Raw genomic sequence first — 17,637 nt, 5'->3', positions numbered from 1 at the left:
GTGAGTGTGCAGGCCATGGAAGAACAGGGACATTTTCAGCTTCCAGGAATTGTGTACAGATCCTTGCGACATGGGGCCATGCGTTATCATGCTGAAACAAGAGGTGATGGTGGTGGATGAATGGCACGACAATGGGCCTCAGGATCTCGTCACGGTATCTCTGTGCGTTCAAATTGCCATCTATAAAACGCAATTGTGTTCATTGTCTGTAGCTTATGCCTGTCCATACCTTAACCCCACCGCCACCACGGGGCACTCTGTTCACAACGTTGACATCAGCAAACCGCTCGCCTATACGACGCCATACACATGATCTGTGGTTGTGAGGCCGGTTGGACATACAATGCCATTTTAGAGAATTTGACTTATGATAGAGAAATGAACATTATCTGGCAACACCTCTGGTAGACATTCTTGCAGTCAGCATGCCAATTGCACACTCTCTCAAACCTTGAAACATGGGTTGTGTGACACAACTGCACATTTTACAGTGACATTGTATTGCCCCCAGCACAAGGTGCACCTGTGTAATGTTTAATCAGCTTTGTGATATTCCACAACTGTCAGGTGGATGGATTATCTTGGCAAAAATAAATGCTCACTAAGAATAGGGTTGAAATAAAAATTTGTGGAAACATTTTTGAGAGAAATAAGCTTTTTGTGCGCATTGAACATTTCTGGGATCTCGGGGCGGTAGGTAGCCTAGTGGTTAGAGCGTTGGACTAGTGACCCAAAGGTTGCAAGATTAAATCACCGAGCTGATAAGGTAAAAATCTGTCAATTCCACCGCTGAACGAGGCAGTTAACCCACTCACTGTTCCTAGGCCGTCATTGAAAATAAGAATTTGTTCTTAACTGACTTGACTAGTTAAATAAAGGTTAAAAAAATAAATTCAGCACAACACGTTGCATTTCTATGTTTTTGTTCAGTATAAGATGCATTTTGGAAGCCGGAGATGCACTCGCACCTTTTTAAAGGCGGCAGAAGTGCAGGAGAATAGAAAAAGGCCATTCCTGAAGTCCTCTCACATCATGAACTGAAAAGAGGTAGAGAGCATGAACAGGCAGAGATTATCCCCATTTCAAGTACATTTTACTGGCATCCTTTTTGGTTCATGTCTCCTGTATTGGAATAGTGGAATACTATACCATGCTGTGTTGCATTCTCTTCCTTTTTACTATACCACTCCGTGTTGTGTCGTGCCTAAGATCAGCCCTTAGCTGTGGTATATTGCTCATGTACCACTTCCCCTCGGGCCTTATTACTTCATAATTTTCTCCTTCAGTGTTGCTGTTGGGGCGATTTTCCCCGGTGAATGAAACCGTGTTTTGTACTGTCGGGTCAATCTGCCTAGGCAAAGTTACAACACCACCGTACAGTTCTTTAAACAGTACACCAGAAGGCTCAGTTGGAACACCAGGATGCAGCCTATTTCGGGTCAGGTGCAAAGTACTCTACTTTGCTATTCAAATTCCGTGAGTAGCCCTGTCTTCTGAGGGACCTGTTCATATCAGTTTGGAAATTGTATCTAGGGTGGGTAGATAGACAGCATGTGGACTGTGTTGCCCTAACCATTTGGTATTTTATTAGGATCCCCATTAGCCGGTGCAAAAGTAGCAGCTACTCTGCGCAGGGTACACATGAAACATGGCATAATACAGAACATTTAATAGACAAGAACAGTTCAAGGACAGAACTACATCAATTTGAAAACCATACATAAAATTGTGCAGTGCTTCCACCTAGTGGGTAAAATACCTCTAAGAACATGGTCCACCTAAGGAAATATAACATGCCTCTACAGTATATGAAACAACACAATCTATTCCTTTTAACTTAAGAATAAACACAAACACAAGGTAAAGTTCTGAATTATTATTCCTCCATTTCCTGTATCTCCTAACGTCCATGCAAGGTGGACTACACAAGCCAAGTGACATGGTGTTCAGTGAGCAGCTTCTACACTGTAACTACTTGAGGCAGTCTTGCAGAACATATAGTCTATACATGTGAAGCCTGCATTTAAATTCAGTTTCAACATGGTCTGTGAAGTCTGCATATCAATTCAGTTTCAATAAACAACTAAACTTGGAAACATGTATTTAACCAACCATTATTATCACCCCCTTTGAGTCACTAAATCAATCCCAGATATATACACACTAGTTAGTAAGGACCTGGCACCAGGGTTTAACACCTCAGACCTCACGGATGCTTTAAATGGGGTCCCCTTCAACACAAAAGAAACAAGAAAAAGGGCTCAGTCCCAAATAAACTCATGGTCCTGTGTCCAAGAATCTGTGCTTTATTCTGGCGCGCGAATGGAAACCACTAGTCAACGGACCTGTGGCTTTAGGTAAGTCATGGTCCTTTGTTTTGGCTAGTTTGTCCACCTCTGGAAAGTTGACAGTAAACTATATATTACTCCCACATCAAATGAACAATTCTTTATTTTTGTAGCTACAGTTGTTAACTTTTTGAGAGTTTAAGCATGTGGTTGCAATAATATTTTCTCTAATAATTAAAGACAACAGAGAAAAATTAACTTTGAATTTCAGAAGGCGACCCCTTGCTCTGTGTGTGTGTGTGTGTGTGTGTGTGTGTGTGTGTGTGTGTGTGTGTGTGTGTGTGTGTGTGTGTGTGTGTGTGTGTGTGTGTGTGTGTGTGTGTGTGTGTGTGTGTGTGTGTGTGTGTGTGTGTGTGCGCGCGCGCGCATCTGGAAGAATGTGATGCAGGAGAGGTGTGTCTGTCGACAAGTTTCAGTCAGTCTCAGGTTACACACACACACACACTTTGCTCTTTGGCCATGTGAATCTCGCAGGTACACTGGAGCCTCCCTATACTAAGACTGTCATCTGTATCTGTGATAGAAGATACCAACTCCGTGATCTCAGTCATCCATCCACCCCCTGGCTGAAGATTTCATTTGTAGTAGGCCTTGGAGTCAGAGGTTATACTTAGCTTAGGACTCTTCAATCAAGCCAGATGCCCTCACTTTGAGAGCTGGATAAGCAATGGGCTGGGCTCTCTTTTCTTAGCTCAAAGAAACCTCAAAGTACAGTGCAGTCGGTGTAATGTGTCTATGCATTGTGTGTGTTTGAACATGTGTGCATGCATGGTATAGAGTGTGTGTGTGTGTGTCTTTTACCTGGATTGGCAGCTGGTACAATGGGATTGTGTGTTCTTGTGCATCGGGACAAAGCCCCTCTGATTGGTGTCCTCCCTTTATGAGAGAGAGTCCATAGGTTCTAAGTCATTCCCACAGACACCTCTCTCTCTCTCTCTCCTCTCTCTCTCCTCCCATCTGTCTACCTCTCTACCTATTCTCTTTCCCTCTCTCTCTCTCTACCCATCTATGTCTACCTCCCTCTGTCTCTCCTTTCCTCTTCTCTCTCTTTGTTTACTTCCTCCTCTCTACCTATTATCTCTCTCTACCTCTCCTCTCTGGCTCTTGTTTCCCTCTTCCTCTCTAATTCTTCCCTCTATATCTCTCGCTCTACCTATTCTCCCTCTCTGCTCTCTCAAGTCTCATACCTAGCCTACAGTACAGTGACAGTCTGTCCAGCCAGCACACTTCATACAGCAACTACATGCAGATGTACTACATGCATCTCCCAACCAATCGCCATTTCCTGTATCTCCTAACATCCATGCAAGGTGGACGACACAAGCCATGTGACATGGTGTACAGTGAGCAGCTTCTACACTGTAACTACTTGAGGCAGTCTTGCAGAACATATAGTCTATACATGTGAAGCCTGCATTTGGACCGCTCCTGGCAGCTGGGGATATAGAGAGGAGGCTGGGTATATAATCTCAGGCAGGGGAGGACAGAAAGAGAACTACGTTGACGTGGCGGAGCTACAAATGGTTTGATCAGCGTTCCAGATCCTCCTTGACAGAAGAACAAACTAGCAGTTCAAATAAAAGCCCCAGGCCTGGGTTCAAATACTATTTGAAATCTTTCAAATACTTTTGAGTGTTTGCTCTAGTCTGCCTGGAATGCCAGGTGGGTGGGGTTTGTAGTTTTTGGACTATTCTATTGGTCCATTAAGCCATGCAAGCTCAATTAACCACAAATAAAGCAATAGGGTTTCAAATAGTATTTGAACTCAGGTCTGAGAAGTAGGCTGTCTGGTGCAAATGTCAGAGTCCCCAAAAGAAGAGCCTTCAAGGAGTAAATGAGCCAGTGCTTCTGGGAAATATCCAACTACAAAAGGTTAAAATAAACACTCACGTCAACACCCTAGAGTAGCCTGCAGTTGTAAACACCATAAAGGGCATTTTGATAAAATAAACATTTAAGCTGATACAGCCAGGAATGACTAGTACAGTAAACTCTATCTCCTTAATTTGCTAATCCTACATATAAAGAGTAGTGGAATCACAGTAAACATCTGGAAGTTTCCACCACCTCCCTGCTCATCATTCTAATCCTACATATAAAGAGTAGTGGAATCACAGTAAACATCTTGAAGTTTCCACCACCTCCCTGCTCATCATTCTAATGAATGTGGTATTTAAAAATGTGGTGTTTAAACCCAAACTATTTAAATCACAGGACAGGAGCTGATAGTTGACGAGTTAGTAATGAAAGGGACATACAGATATAGGATTTTCTAGTTTGATATTTAATTTTATTTCATCTTTATTTAACCATGTTAGCTAGTTGAGAACAAGTTCTCATTTACAACTGCGACCTGGCCAAGATAAAGCAAAGCAGTGCGACATAAACAACGAATAAACAAGCATACAGTCGATAACACAATAGAAAAAAAAGAAAGTCTATATACAGTGTGTGCAAATGGCATGAGGAGGTATGGCAATAAATAGGCCATAGTAGCAAAGTAATTACAATTTAGCAGATTAACACTGGAGTGATAGATGAGCAGATGATGATGATGATGGTGTGTAAGTAGTGATACTGGTGTGCAAAGTAAATAAAAACAATATGGGGATGAGGTAGGTAGATTGGAGGGGCTATTTACAGATGAGCTATGTACAGCTGCAGCAATCGGTTAGCTGCTCAGATAGGTGATGTTTAAAGTTAGTGAGGGAAATGTAAGTCTCCAGCTTCAGCAATTTTTGCAATTCGTTCCAGTCACTGGCAGCAGAGAACTGGAAGGAAAGGCGGCCGAAAGAGGTGTTGGCTTTGGGGATGACCAGTGAGATATACCTGCTGGAGCACGTGCTACGGGTGGGTGTTGTTATCGTGACCAGTGAGCTGAGATAAGGCGGAGCTTTACCTAGCATAGACTTGTAGATGACCTGGAGCCAGTGGGTCTGGCAATGAATATGTAGCGAGGGCCAGCCGACTAGAGCATACAGGTCGCAGTGGTGGGTGGTATAAGGCGCTTTGGTAACAAAACGGATGGCACTGTGATAGACTGCATCCAGAGTAGAGTATTGGAAGCTATTTTGTAGATGACATCGCCAAAGTCGAGGATTGGTAGGATAGTCAGTTTTATTAGTGTAAGTTTCGCGGAGTGAGTGAAGGCTTTGTTGCAAAATTGAAAGATTTTGGATTGGAGATGTTTGATATGAGTCTGGAAGGAGAGTTTACAGTCTAGCCATACACCTAGGTATTTGTAGTTGTCCACGTGTTCTAGGTCAGAACCGTCCAGAGTAGTGATGCTAGTCATGCGGGCAGCGAACGGTTGAAAGCACGTATTTGGTTTTGCCAGAGTTTAAGAGCAGTTGGAGGCCACGGAAGGAGAGTTGTATGGCATTGAAGCTCGTTTGGAGGTTGGTTAACACAGTGTCCAAAGAAGGGCCAGATGTATACAGAATGGTGTCGTCTGCGTAGAGGTGGATCAGGGAATCACCAGCAGCAAGAGCGAGGTCGTTGATATATACAGAGAAAAGAGTTGCCCCGAGAATTGAACCCTGTGGTACCCCTATAGAGACTGCCAGAGGTCCGGACAACAGGCCCTCCGATTTTACACACGTAACTCTAACTGTGAAGTAGTTGGTGAACCAGGCGAGGTAGTCATTTGAGAAACCAAGGCTATTGAGTCTGCCAATACGAATACGGTGATTGACAAAGTTAAAAGCCTTGGCCAGGTCGATGAAGACAGCTGCACAGTACTGTCTTTTATCGATGGCGGTTATGATATCGTTTAGTACCTTGAGCGTGGCTGAGGTGCACCGTGACCGGCTCGGAAACCAGATTGCACAGCGGAGAAGGTACGTTGGGATTCGAAATGGTCAGTGATCTGTTTATTAACTTGGCTTTCAAAGACTTTAAAAGGCAGGGCAGGATGGATATAGGTCTGTAACAGTTTGGGTCTAGAGTGTCACCCCCTTTTGAAGAGGGGGATGACCGCAGCAGCTTTCCAATCTTTAGGGTTCTCGGAAGAAATGAGAGGTTGAACAGACTGGTAATAGGGGTTGCAACAATGGCGGTGGATAATTTTAGAAAGAGAGGGTCCAGATTGTTGTTGGCCGGGGTTGGGGTAGCCAGGAGGAAAGCATGGCCAGCCGTAGAGATATGCTTATTAAAACTTTCGATTATCATGGATTTATTGGTGGTGACCGTGTCACCTAGTCTCAGTGCAGTTGGCAGCTGGGAGGAGGTGCTTTTATTCTCCATGGACTTTATAGTGTCCCAAAACTGGAGTTAGAGCTACAGGATGCAAATTTCTGTTTGAAAAAAGCCTTTGCTTTCCTGACTGACTGTGTGTATTGGTTCCTGACTTCCCTGAACAGTTGCATATCGCGGGGACTATTCGATGCTATTGCAGTCCGCCGCAGGATGTTTTTGTGCTGGTCAAGTGCAGGCAGGAATGGAGTGAACTATGGGCTATATCTGTTCTTAGTTCTACATTTTCTGAAAGGGGCATGCTTATTTAAGATGGTGAGGAAATTACTTTTAATATATAGCAGGATATAGCAGGAAGATAATCCTGCAGCAACAGGACATTTGAATTATTATGTGTATTATATTTAATGGAAATGTTTGTAGGTTTTGATAAATTTTTTTGATGGGCAGAATCAAGTCTGAAACTTCAAATTGGAAATTACAAATTTCAGAAGCCATTTTAAACCTCAAATATACTGCACATTTTAAATGTCCTGCATTGCAGGAATGTTTTCCTGCAACAGAGTGATCAGATTAAGATCCTACATCTGTAGCCTACTAGCATTTCACAATGATAACTTCCTTGACATCTGGTATTATTAATTAGTATCTCAGTTTACAACTGTCCTTTTGCTAATGGAATGGTGGTGGACATTAGTGTACTGTACGGCTGCTTGTTGTTAACTGAAGAATGAGAAGAGGTTGTCATGAGTTTCCAACAGACATGTCTGTCTCCAGCCAAATTGAAGACAATGAGGGAACATTAGCCAGTGATTACCCACAGATAGGCATTCCATCCTTCCATTACGGCTCAAGTCTCTCCAGTGTCTTCTTTCTCCTGCAGGAAACAAGCACACAGTAAAAATCTTTTGAACCAAAATGAAACTGAAATCCTAACCTTGTTCTTCTTCAGGGGGAAGACATCTTTGCCTCAGTCAATCCAAATACAGTAGGCCCAACAACAAGGACTAATTCCTATTTATCCAGGGCCCTCAGAGGCACTAGCTGACTTTGGGTGAACCAGAGAGCTCTTCATTGGTGTGTGGACAGTAGACAGTGTTGGACCATGGCGCTCGTGGACCCGACTGCATCCCATCTGGACCCGGGCATGGATGGTGAGAGCGGGGTCCTCGCCAGTGTCTTTGGGGTCCTCCCTAACGCCAACTGCCCCAAACACGGGCAAAACACTCCGGAGGACACGAAACGATGCCTACGCAAGGTCATCAGGCATCACAGGGACTACGTCAAGATCTCGCTGCCCGACGCCAAGGGCAACCGGCTGCCCACGGAGTGGTGGAAGACAGCCATCGCGTTCTTCTATGCCATCTTCAACCTGGTCCTGACCACCGTGGTCATCACGGTCGTCCACGAGAGGGTCCCGGAGAAGGAGAACAGCCCGCCACTGCCCGATAAGTTCTTTGACTACATCGACCGAGTGAAGTGGGCGTTCACGGTCACCGAGATCAACGGCATGCTCCTGGTGGGAATCTGGGTTATACAGTGGCTTTTCCTCAGATACAAGTAAGAGAACGGTTATCTTGGGATATCTGTGTCACAGGCTATCCCCATGTATGTGAAATTCTAACCAGACTATACAACATTCAGGTTTAACAGTATAAGACAGTGATTGTAGGCTATATGAAGTGCTACGGTATGCTGAACATGACATTTTCATTATTATTATGTCACAGGAGGTTAGTGGCACGTTAATTGGGGAGGTGGAATGGTATCAAATACATCAAACACATGGTTGGATGCCATTCCATTGGCTCCGTTCCAGCCATTATTATGAGCCGTCCTCCCCTCAGCAGCCTCCACTGTTCTATGTCCAAGAGAAATGTTCCACAGCCCTTTTAACAGTGGCCTGTTTGATGACATCATTTATTTCCCTTTGTTTCCAGGTCGATTGCAGGTCGGAGGTTCTTCTTCCTGATTGGCACCCTCTACCTGTACCGCTGCGTCACCATGTACATCACAACCCTTCCTGTACCCGGCAATCACTTCACCTGTGCCCCCAAGGTGTGTGTGTGTGTGTCAGCTGTGGCATGTGAACCACGTCCTGCCGTGATCTCATCCTGGCTCCCTCCAGAACTCATATCGATCTGCCTGCCATGCTCAATAGCTGCTCATAAAAAAGCAATTTTGAATTCGAACCCTGGAGACACAAACATCATCGCATCCGGTCTTGAGTTCGATTGGAAATATATGCCCCAGGGAATTGAGGTTTTCTGGGTATTGTGCTACAGTGATCTGATGGGAGAAAGATGACGACACTGGCGAGTTTAAATGCAATTTCATTGGATAGGTACAATTCTATCCATTAACACAGGCTCATATTAACACTTCCAAACATTTACAATTGAAGTCGGAAGTTTACATACACCTTAGCCAAATACATCTAAACTCAGTTTTTCACAATTCCTGACATTTAATCCTGGTAAGAATTCCCTATTTTAGGTCAGTTAGGATCACCACCACCCACTGGGAATGTGAAATGTCAGAATAATAGTAGAGAGAATGATTTATTTCAGCTTTTATTTCTTTCATCACATTCCCAGTGGGTCAGAAGTTTACATACACTCAATTAGTATTTGATAGCATTGCCTTTAAATTGTTTAACTTCAGGTAGCCTTCCACAAGCTTACCACAATAAGTTGGGTGAATTTTGACCCATTCCTTCTGACAGAGCTGGTGTAACTGAGTCAGGTTTGTTGGCCTCCTTGCTTGCACACACTTTTTCAGTTCTGCCCACAAATGTTCTATAGGATTGAGGTCAGGGCTTTGTGATAGGCACTCCAATACCTTGACTTTGTTGTCCTTAAGCGATTTCGCCACAACTTTGGAAGTATGCTTGGGGTCATTGTCCATTTGGAAGACCCATTTGCAACCAAGCTTTAACTTGAGATGTTGCTTCAATATATCCACATAATCTTCCTCCCTCATGATACCATCTATTTTGTGAAGTGCACCAGTCCCTCCTGCAGCAAAGCACCCCCACAACATGATGCTGCCACCCCCATGCTTTAACATTGGGATGGTGTTCTTCAGCTTGCAAGCATCCCCTTTTCCCTCCAAACATAACGATGGTCAATATGGCCAAACAGTTCTATTTTTGTTTCATCAAACCAGAGGACATTTCTCCATAAAGTACGATCTTTGTCTCCGTGTGCAGTTGCAAACCGCAGTCTGGATTTTTTTACGGCGGTTTTGGAGCAGTGAGCAGCTGCTGAGCAGCCGTTCAGGTTATGTCGATATTGAACTCGTTTTACTGTGGATATAGATAATTTTGTACCTGTTTCCTCCAGCATCTTCATAGGGTCGTTTGCTGTTGTTCTGGGATTGATTTGCACTTTTCGCACAAAGTACGTTCATCTCTAGGAGACAGAACGCGTCTCCTTCCTGAGCGGTATGACGGCTGCTTGGTCCCATGGTGTTTAAACTTGCGTACTATTTGTACAGATGGACATGGTACCATCAGGCGTTTGGAAATTTCTCCCAAGGATGAACCAGACTTGTGGAGGTCTACAATTTTTTTTCTGGGGTCTTGGCTGATTTCTTTTGACTTTCCCATGATGTCAAGCAAAAAGGCACTGAGTTTGAAGGTAGGCCTTGAAATACATCCACAGGTACACATCCAATTGACTCAAATGATGTCAATTAGCCTATCAGAAGCTTCTAAAGCCATGATGTAGTTTTCAGGAATTTCCCAAGCTGTTGAAAGTAGATGTCCTAATTGTTTTAATGACAAACCTAAGTGTATGTAATCTTCCTACTTCAACTGTACGTAATTTAGCAGATGGACTTGTCCAGAGCGATTTACGGTAGCGAGTCCATACTTTTTAATATTTTGTTTGTACTGGTCCCCCGTGGGAATCAAACACACAACCCTGGCATTGCAAGTGCCATGTTCTACCAACTGAGCCACACGGGAACATCGTTTGTGTTGCAGTGATGTTACAATGACGTTCTGTATAATGTTCTTTATTCCTCTAACTGAAGCTGCTTGTATTGTCTGTCAAGCTAATCTCTCTCTCCTATCTCTTTCTCTCTCTCCCCCCCCCCTTCTCTCTCTCTCCCTCCTATCTCTCTCTCAGCTGTATGGGGACTCTCACGCTAAGATGCAGCGTGTGCTGACGTTGATCTCCGGCGGTGGTCTGTCCATCACCGGCTCCCACCTCATGTGTGGTGACTTCCTCTACAGTGGACACACCGTCATGCTAACCCTCACCTACCTGTTTATTAAAGAGTGTGAGTGCTGGATAAAATACCACACACACACACATCTAAATACTGTTCATTATTGATAACTAACAAGTATATCATATTCTCATCTAGGTTAGATTATCTGTTAGGGCAAACAAGGTCCCATAGCTACGGCATCATGATCTCTGAACATTTTCCGGATTATGTAGTAATGTTACCGGGCAGATATACATTTGGTTGATGGAGGGACATTTTCCAGGTGTGGCCTGATCCTCTATTACAGTGTTTCCCAAACCCTATCTATTACCTTCCCTCCTGTGTGGGACTTGTTCAAGAGGATGCAACGTCTGACCTTACTGACGACATACACAACCCCCTGTGTGTGTCTGTCTCCCCCCTTCTCTGCTCCAGACTCATGTGTTTATATGGCCATCCACTTAACATTGACCAGGTTAATGAAATGAAAGGACCTCCTGTGTGTGTTTTGTCTCGTCCAGACTCCCCGCGGACGTTCTGGTGGTACCACCTGATGTGCTGGCTGCTGGCTGCTGTGGGAGTGGTGTGTATTCTGGTGGCCCACGAACACTACAGTGTGGATGTGGTGGTGGCCTACTTCATCACCTCACGCCTCTTCTGGTGGTACCACACCATGGCCAACGTCCAGGTGACATGCTGACACTGTAGGATCTAGAATGATGCTGATACTAGATATAGTAATGGGGTGGCAGGTAGCCTAGGGGTTAAGAGGGGTAGGCCAGTAACTAAAAGGTTGCTGGTTGGAATACCCAATGTGAAAATCTGTCTGTGTCCTTAAACAAGCCATTTAACCCTAATTTGCTCCAGTGGCTTCGTACTACTTTGGCTGATCCTGCAAAACAACACATTTCACTGCACCTATCTGGTGTATGTGACAGTGAAACATCTTAAAAATAAATGACACATTCTCTTCTGGTCATCCAGGTGAGATATTGATCAGTCGGCTGCTGAGGGGAGGACGGCTCATAATAATGGTTGGAACGGAACAAATGGAATCCCCTATTCTAGATCACCTATCCACCTATTCCGCTCCAGCCATTACCACGAGCCCGTCCTCCCCAATTAAGGTGCCACCAACCTCCTGTGATGTAGATAGAGTAATCGTTTCTCTTCTGGTGGTACCACACCATGGCCAACGTCCAGGTGACATGATACTGTCATGTAGTAGAAGCAGATAGATAATACAGCAGATGGACAGAGATGATAAAGTAGATTCTTGATGATACTGCAGATGGACTGATAACTATCCAGCAGAAACGGCTTACCAGGCTTCAGAACCTTCAAACTCAAATCTGGACCTCGAAACCAGCTCCACTGCATTTTTTTCATTGTTCCCCAAAAATCAGGGACTGATTTAGACCTGGGACACCGGGTGTGTGCAATTAATTATCAGGTGGAACAGAAAACCAGCAGGCTGTCGTCGGGTCAGAGTTGAATACTGCTGCATTAGAATCTTCTTTACAATATTAATTTAATTACACCCACCAGTGAGAATGAGACAAAGTAGAAAAAGTGTCCCTTTTTGACAAGCAGCTTGTTCAGTCTCTACTGCTTTCTCTGTAGACCTCTTGGTGGATGAGCAAGAAAACACTGACAATACAGCAGTTTAAAAGGCCCAGTGCAGTCAAAAACTTGATTTACCTGTGTTTTATGTATATTGTGACACAGAGGTTGGAATAATATGTGAAATTATGATAATGCCATTGTAATGTAAGAGCTGTTTGAAAAGGCAGGCTGAAATTTCAGACAATTTTAGTGGGATGAAGTTTTTGCCTGCCTGGTGAAATCACCAGGTGATAAGTTAATAGACCAATAAGAAATGGTTCCAAACCAAAAGTCCCCACAAGAATAGTAAACAAACAATAATTTGACCAACTGGGGACATGATGTTAGTCCCCACGAGGTCAAATGCTATTTCTAGGGGGTTTAGGGTTACGGTTTGAATTAGTGTTAGGGTTAGAATTACGTTAAGGGTTTGGGTAAGGAGCTAGGGTTAGTTTTAGGGTTAGGAGCTAGGGTTAGTTTTAGGGTTATGAGCTAGGTTTAGTTTTAGGGTTATGAGCTAGGTTTAGGGTAAGAGTACGGGTTAGGGAAAATAGGGATTTTAATGGGACTGAATTGTGTGTCCCACAAGGTTAGCTGTGTGTGTGTGTGTGTGTGTGTGCACGTGCAATGCCAGAAGCACTCGCATACACTTCTGAACCACCTACCACAGTGTTTACACGACTGAGTACACCCTCATCCTCATCCATTAGGCCTGGCTAGGATCATGATAGATGGCTCTACCCACCCTGTGAGATTCACCTCAAAAGACGACCGCTTTCTGCATGTTTACATAATGATTAACCTAATGTTAACGTAATGACCTTCATGTTTCAGGGAAATGTTGTGTAAACCTCCCATAGTTCTGTGAATTACAAGTGTGAACGTTTGTTTGAGAGCAGTGTCATCACAACGTGTAGGTTATAGAAGTGCTATAATGTGTTGGCATGGTGTTACTCCCTCTGCTGGTCAAAACTAAGACTGCCATCATAATAGGGCCTGGCATTTACTATTACAGCTCCTTCCCTTGTAGTTGTGTCAATTGCCTGACTGTCAACAATTTCATTGATTATTGAATTGCACAAAATTAGATGTTCTACATATCCATATTACTACTATTGATAAATGTTTATGCCAAAGTCTACAATTGTTTTTGGCTGGTGTCACGGTGCTGACTCTTGCCCTTTCGCCTGCAGCAAAAGCCTCTACCCCGTCCTCTGGCTAGGCAGAGTACTTTAGGATTTTAGTCACTTCGACCCTACCAACCCTTCTATGTATTCGTAATGGCCCTTCGCGTGAGTTGAGTTTGTTCCTTTGTTCACGTTGTCACTCCCTTATTTCCTGGTCTAGTGTGGGGCCTTGGATAGATGAGGACTTTATTACTTTATGTTTATAGACTCTTCCTATACTCCCTTACCTTGTGTCTTCCTCTTTTATATATCAATACCTAATAACTTATTTTCTGTTAGTTATTATGCTCGTCAGCTAGTAGTCACTTGGAAACTAGTATCGTTATATGTATTGACTTTTCCAAAGATACAGTGCCAAGAATCAACAACAAGTGGGACACAATCATGAAGTGGAACGACATTTATTGGATATTTCAAACTTTTTTAACAAATCAAAAACGGAAAAATTGGGCGTGCAAAATTATTCAGCCCCTTTACTTTCAGTGCAGCAAACTCTCTCCAGAAGTTCAGTGAGGATCTCTGAATGATCCAATGTTGACCTAAATGACTAATGATGATAAATACAATCCACCTGTGTGTAATCAAGTCTCCGTATAAATGCACCTGCACTGTGATAGTCTCAGAGGTCCGTTAAAAGCGCAGAGAGCATCATGAAGAACAAGGAACACACCAGGCAGGTCCGAGATACTGTTGTGAAGAAGTTTAAAGCCGGATATGGATACAAAAAGATTTCCCAAGCTTTAAACATCCCAAGGAGCACTGTGCAAGCGATCATATTGAAATGGAAGGAGTATCAGACCACTGCAAATCTACCAAGACCTGGCCGTCCCTCTAAACTTTCAGCTCATCATTGTTTTTGATTTGTTTGAAATATCCAATAAATGTCGTTCCACTTCATGATTGTGTCCCACTTGTTGTTGATTCTTCACAAAAAAATACAGTTTTATATCTTTGTTTGAAGCCTGAAATGTGGCAAAAGGTCGCAAAGTTCAAGGGGGCCGAATACTTTCGCAAGGCACTGTATATTATTGTCCACACAATGAAATATTCTTTAGAGCAATCACTTTAACCTATAACCAGGGTCACTTTCTGTTCAGTGAGTGTCAAAGGCGTTTGCTCTCCAGATCGTTCATCTGGCCTAGTTGTCAAAGTTTCAAGCTTTTATTAAGTCACTCTGTTTTTTGTCTTATACACGTTATTACAATTCAATGGTTCTACAGTCCCAATACATCAATAATGCTCAATCAATCCTTAATGCGCTATACTATGCCAGATAATATTGCAAATGTAAATCGCTTAACACACTTCTTATAACTCTTAAACAAAGCAAACACCCATATATTTACCTTGAAGCTCTATTCCCTTAGTCCTTCCCGAAACTGCTCTTTATAAGAGTAGTAATAGTTTTGCAGCCTCTGCTGTTTATAATACTATAATGTTCTTATTTAGTCCGAATTTCCTATGGTTACACTATTTACTAACTACTGTTTAGATATTGATTCCCTTTTATCGACCCTTGGCTACTACGAGGCTTACTTATTGCTGGGCTTTTTCAATCTTGCCAAACTGCAATTGTCACTGACACACCAAAGATGGAACTTGTTGCTCCCAAGAGTTCTCTACGCCTCGCGCTGTTGAGGGGTGAAGTTCTCTCTTTCACAACCTTGTTCTCTTATTATTTTTATGTGGTGTGAGCTTCCAGTGTACAACACAATTCTTAAGATATACCAGTCAATAGTTTGCTCGTGCCTTGATGTCAAAGTAGTCAATACAAACAGAGTATAGTAAAGGTAATTTACCTTGTCTGATGATTCTCTATGATGTCCAAATCATATGGGTAGAGGATCATGGCTAGGCACTGATCTCTCCTCCTTTTATACCTCTTTTAGACACTCAGTTTGGGGGAAGATGTTCGGGAGTGCAATCTATCTTAACACAGGGTGCCATTACATTATGTCCTTGCCACTTTTCTTTGCCGCGTGCTCAAGATTATGTAGCACTTAGTCCAATGTTAGTTCCTTCAGCACTGATGCCCATAAAGTATTCTTCCGTTGGGGCGTTGGTTTGGTAGGTCTGTTCATACCACTCCTCCTCAGTCTTCCTGTAGGTTGGTTCTCGTTTAATGCTCAGTACTTGTAGTTCCTGTGCATTTGGCTCCCTCTGCTGGTCGCATGCTGTTGTGGCAGTTTCTTATTTTATTCCCCAGTCAATAGTTGGTCTTAGAGCCCATAAATGTGGCTCTGGATCTGGACCGGCCACTGAGGGAGGGGTCTGATCTTTTTGGGCTTTTGCCACACTGGGTAGTAGCCTAGCGGTTAATAGGTTGGACCAGTAACTGAAAGGTGTTGCTGGTTCCATTCCCCTAGCTGACTAGGTGAAATCTGTTGATGTGCCCTTTGTGCAAGGCACTTAACCCTAATTGCTCCTGTAAGTTACTCTTAATAAGAGCATCTGCTAAAAGACAAAAAAAATAAAAAGAGGACTATTTATTCTTCAGTAAGGCTCTTGTCTTTGTTTGTTGTGCTAATACTCCCGAGTGGTGCAGCGGTCTAAGGCACTGCATCTCAGTGCAAGAGGCGTCACTACAGTCCCTGGTTCGATTCCAGGCTGTATCACATCCGGCCGTGATTTGGAGTCCCATGGGGCGGCGCACAATTGGCCCAAAGTTGGCCGGGGTAGTCTGTCATTGTAAATAAGAATTTGTTTTTAACTGACCACCACAGTCATCCTCTGCACCTCCATGATGGTGGCCTCTGTGAACGTCAGGCTGCCTTTATCAGTGAGAGACGGGACCCTGTCTGGGCCCACCACTGCATCGATCTCCGCCTGCACCCTCTCTGTGGTGTGAATGGGTACAAATGACATGGAAAACATTATTACAAAGCAACGAGCATTGGGAAACAGGACACTGGATATGTTACACATAGCATTATGATTGGGTACTGTACTTCATCATGCTTCAACAAGGAGTTCTCTTTAGGCTCCATTGAACTGGTCCTCCACACCCCTCTTTCTGATGTAGTACCTTGGATATCTGGATACACAACCATGTAGAGCATCATCCACAGCACTGTGTTGGTGGTGGTATCAGTACCAGCAATTGAAGTCTCCTATGATGTAATGCTCACGTTTAAGTTGTCTGTTGTTTTTTGTTGACAGGCCCTGCGGTGCTCGCCCAACAACTACCTCACCAACACCTGGTGGAACCCCGTGTTCAACTTCTTTGAGAGGAACGTGCAGACCCAGGTGCCCTGCTCCTTCTGCTGGCCAATCACCTGGCCCCCTGCCTGCCTTAAGAACTCCTGTAAGAAGTACAGTGCAGTGCAGAGCCTGCGGGAGGAGTAGGGAGAAGGGACTCCACCCCAGCTCAGGGTCCTTTGAACACCCCAACCTATTTTGTATTCGTGCAGTATTTATGCTCTATTAGGTGATTTCAAGTATTATGTGAAGGATAGTTGAAGTTTGTGAGGAAATGGTCATATAGGGAAAGTATGTGAGAAGAATAACATAGTCCACATTGGGTCCTTGTGTACTTCACCACTACAATGTATGTTATTTATGAGGTCAGTTTATTTGAAAATGTTCTTTATTCTTGTGAATGTTACTGTAACAAACTCAACTGAAGTCAACATGTTGCGATGTCATGCAGCGCTTTGCCACTGGCTTGCAGCTTTACTCAAAACTCCAACATAAAAATTGAATTTTATAGAGCTATACATTATTACGTTTACATCAATTAGATTTAATGAATATTAAGTACTTTAAAAATATACTTTCCAAAATGTGCCTTTAAATACAAATGCATGCAATTTTAAATTGCAAACTTTAAGATGTTTGTTTTCAATGTTTTATATTGTGTATTAATTTAATTTGCATTTAGTCTTTAGTCTCATATGATTGTGTGTCCTAATGTACCATAATTTATACCTTCATAATAAAAAAAGAACACGTTGACTTCAGTTTTGTCCAAAGTGCAGATACTAGGAGAAGTATGAAGCTCGCTTGGGTCAACCCCTTTGCCTTCGTCATCTATCAACGCACCAATCACACCACCCGTCCTCTCACCGACCAATAGGAAGCTAGGA

At 43.3% G+C, this 17,637-nt stretch overlaps 1 protein-coding gene across 1 annotated transcript; it reads left to right on the top strand.

The window, feature by feature from the left end:
* The first annotated feature begins 7,502 nt into the window (after positions 1-7,502).
* On the top strand, positions 7,503-17,573 carry LOC139419072 (phosphatidylcholine:ceramide cholinephosphotransferase 2-like). The gene is made up of 5 exons (XM_071168990.1): positions 7,503-8,102; positions 8,483-8,600; positions 10,676-10,829; positions 11,282-11,448; positions 16,712-17,573. The coding sequence occupies exons 1-5, from the start codon at positions 7,648-7,650 to the stop codon at positions 16,895-16,897; spliced, it is 1,080 nt and encodes a 359-aa protein (XP_071025091.1). The 5' UTR covers positions 7,503-7,647; the 3' UTR covers positions 16,898-17,573.
* The last annotated feature ends 64 nt before the right edge of the window (positions 17,574-17,637 follow it).

This window comes from Oncorhynchus clarkii, chromosome 10, assembly GCF_045791955.1.
Source record: "Oncorhynchus clarkii lewisi isolate Uvic-CL-2024 chromosome 10, UVic_Ocla_1.0, whole genome shotgun sequence".
In the NCBI taxonomy this organism is placed as follows: Eukaryota; Metazoa; Chordata; class Actinopteri; order Salmoniformes; family Salmonidae; genus Oncorhynchus; species Oncorhynchus clarkii.
This window is presented reverse-complemented; position numbering and strand designations above follow the sequence as displayed.

Coding starts and splice junctions, on each gene's coding strand:
- LOC139419072 (XM_071168990.1), top strand. CDS start 7,648: ATGGCGCTCGTGGACCCGACTGCATCCCATCTGGACCCGGGCATGGAT. Junction 8,103..8,482: donor TGGCTTTTCCTCAGATACAA/GTAAGAGAACGG, acceptor CTTTGTTTCCAG/GTCGATTGCAGGTCGGAGGT. Junction 8,601..10,675: donor ACTTCACCTGTGCCCCCAAG/GTGTGTGTGTGT, acceptor TCTCTCTCTCAG/CTGTATGGGGACTCTCACGC.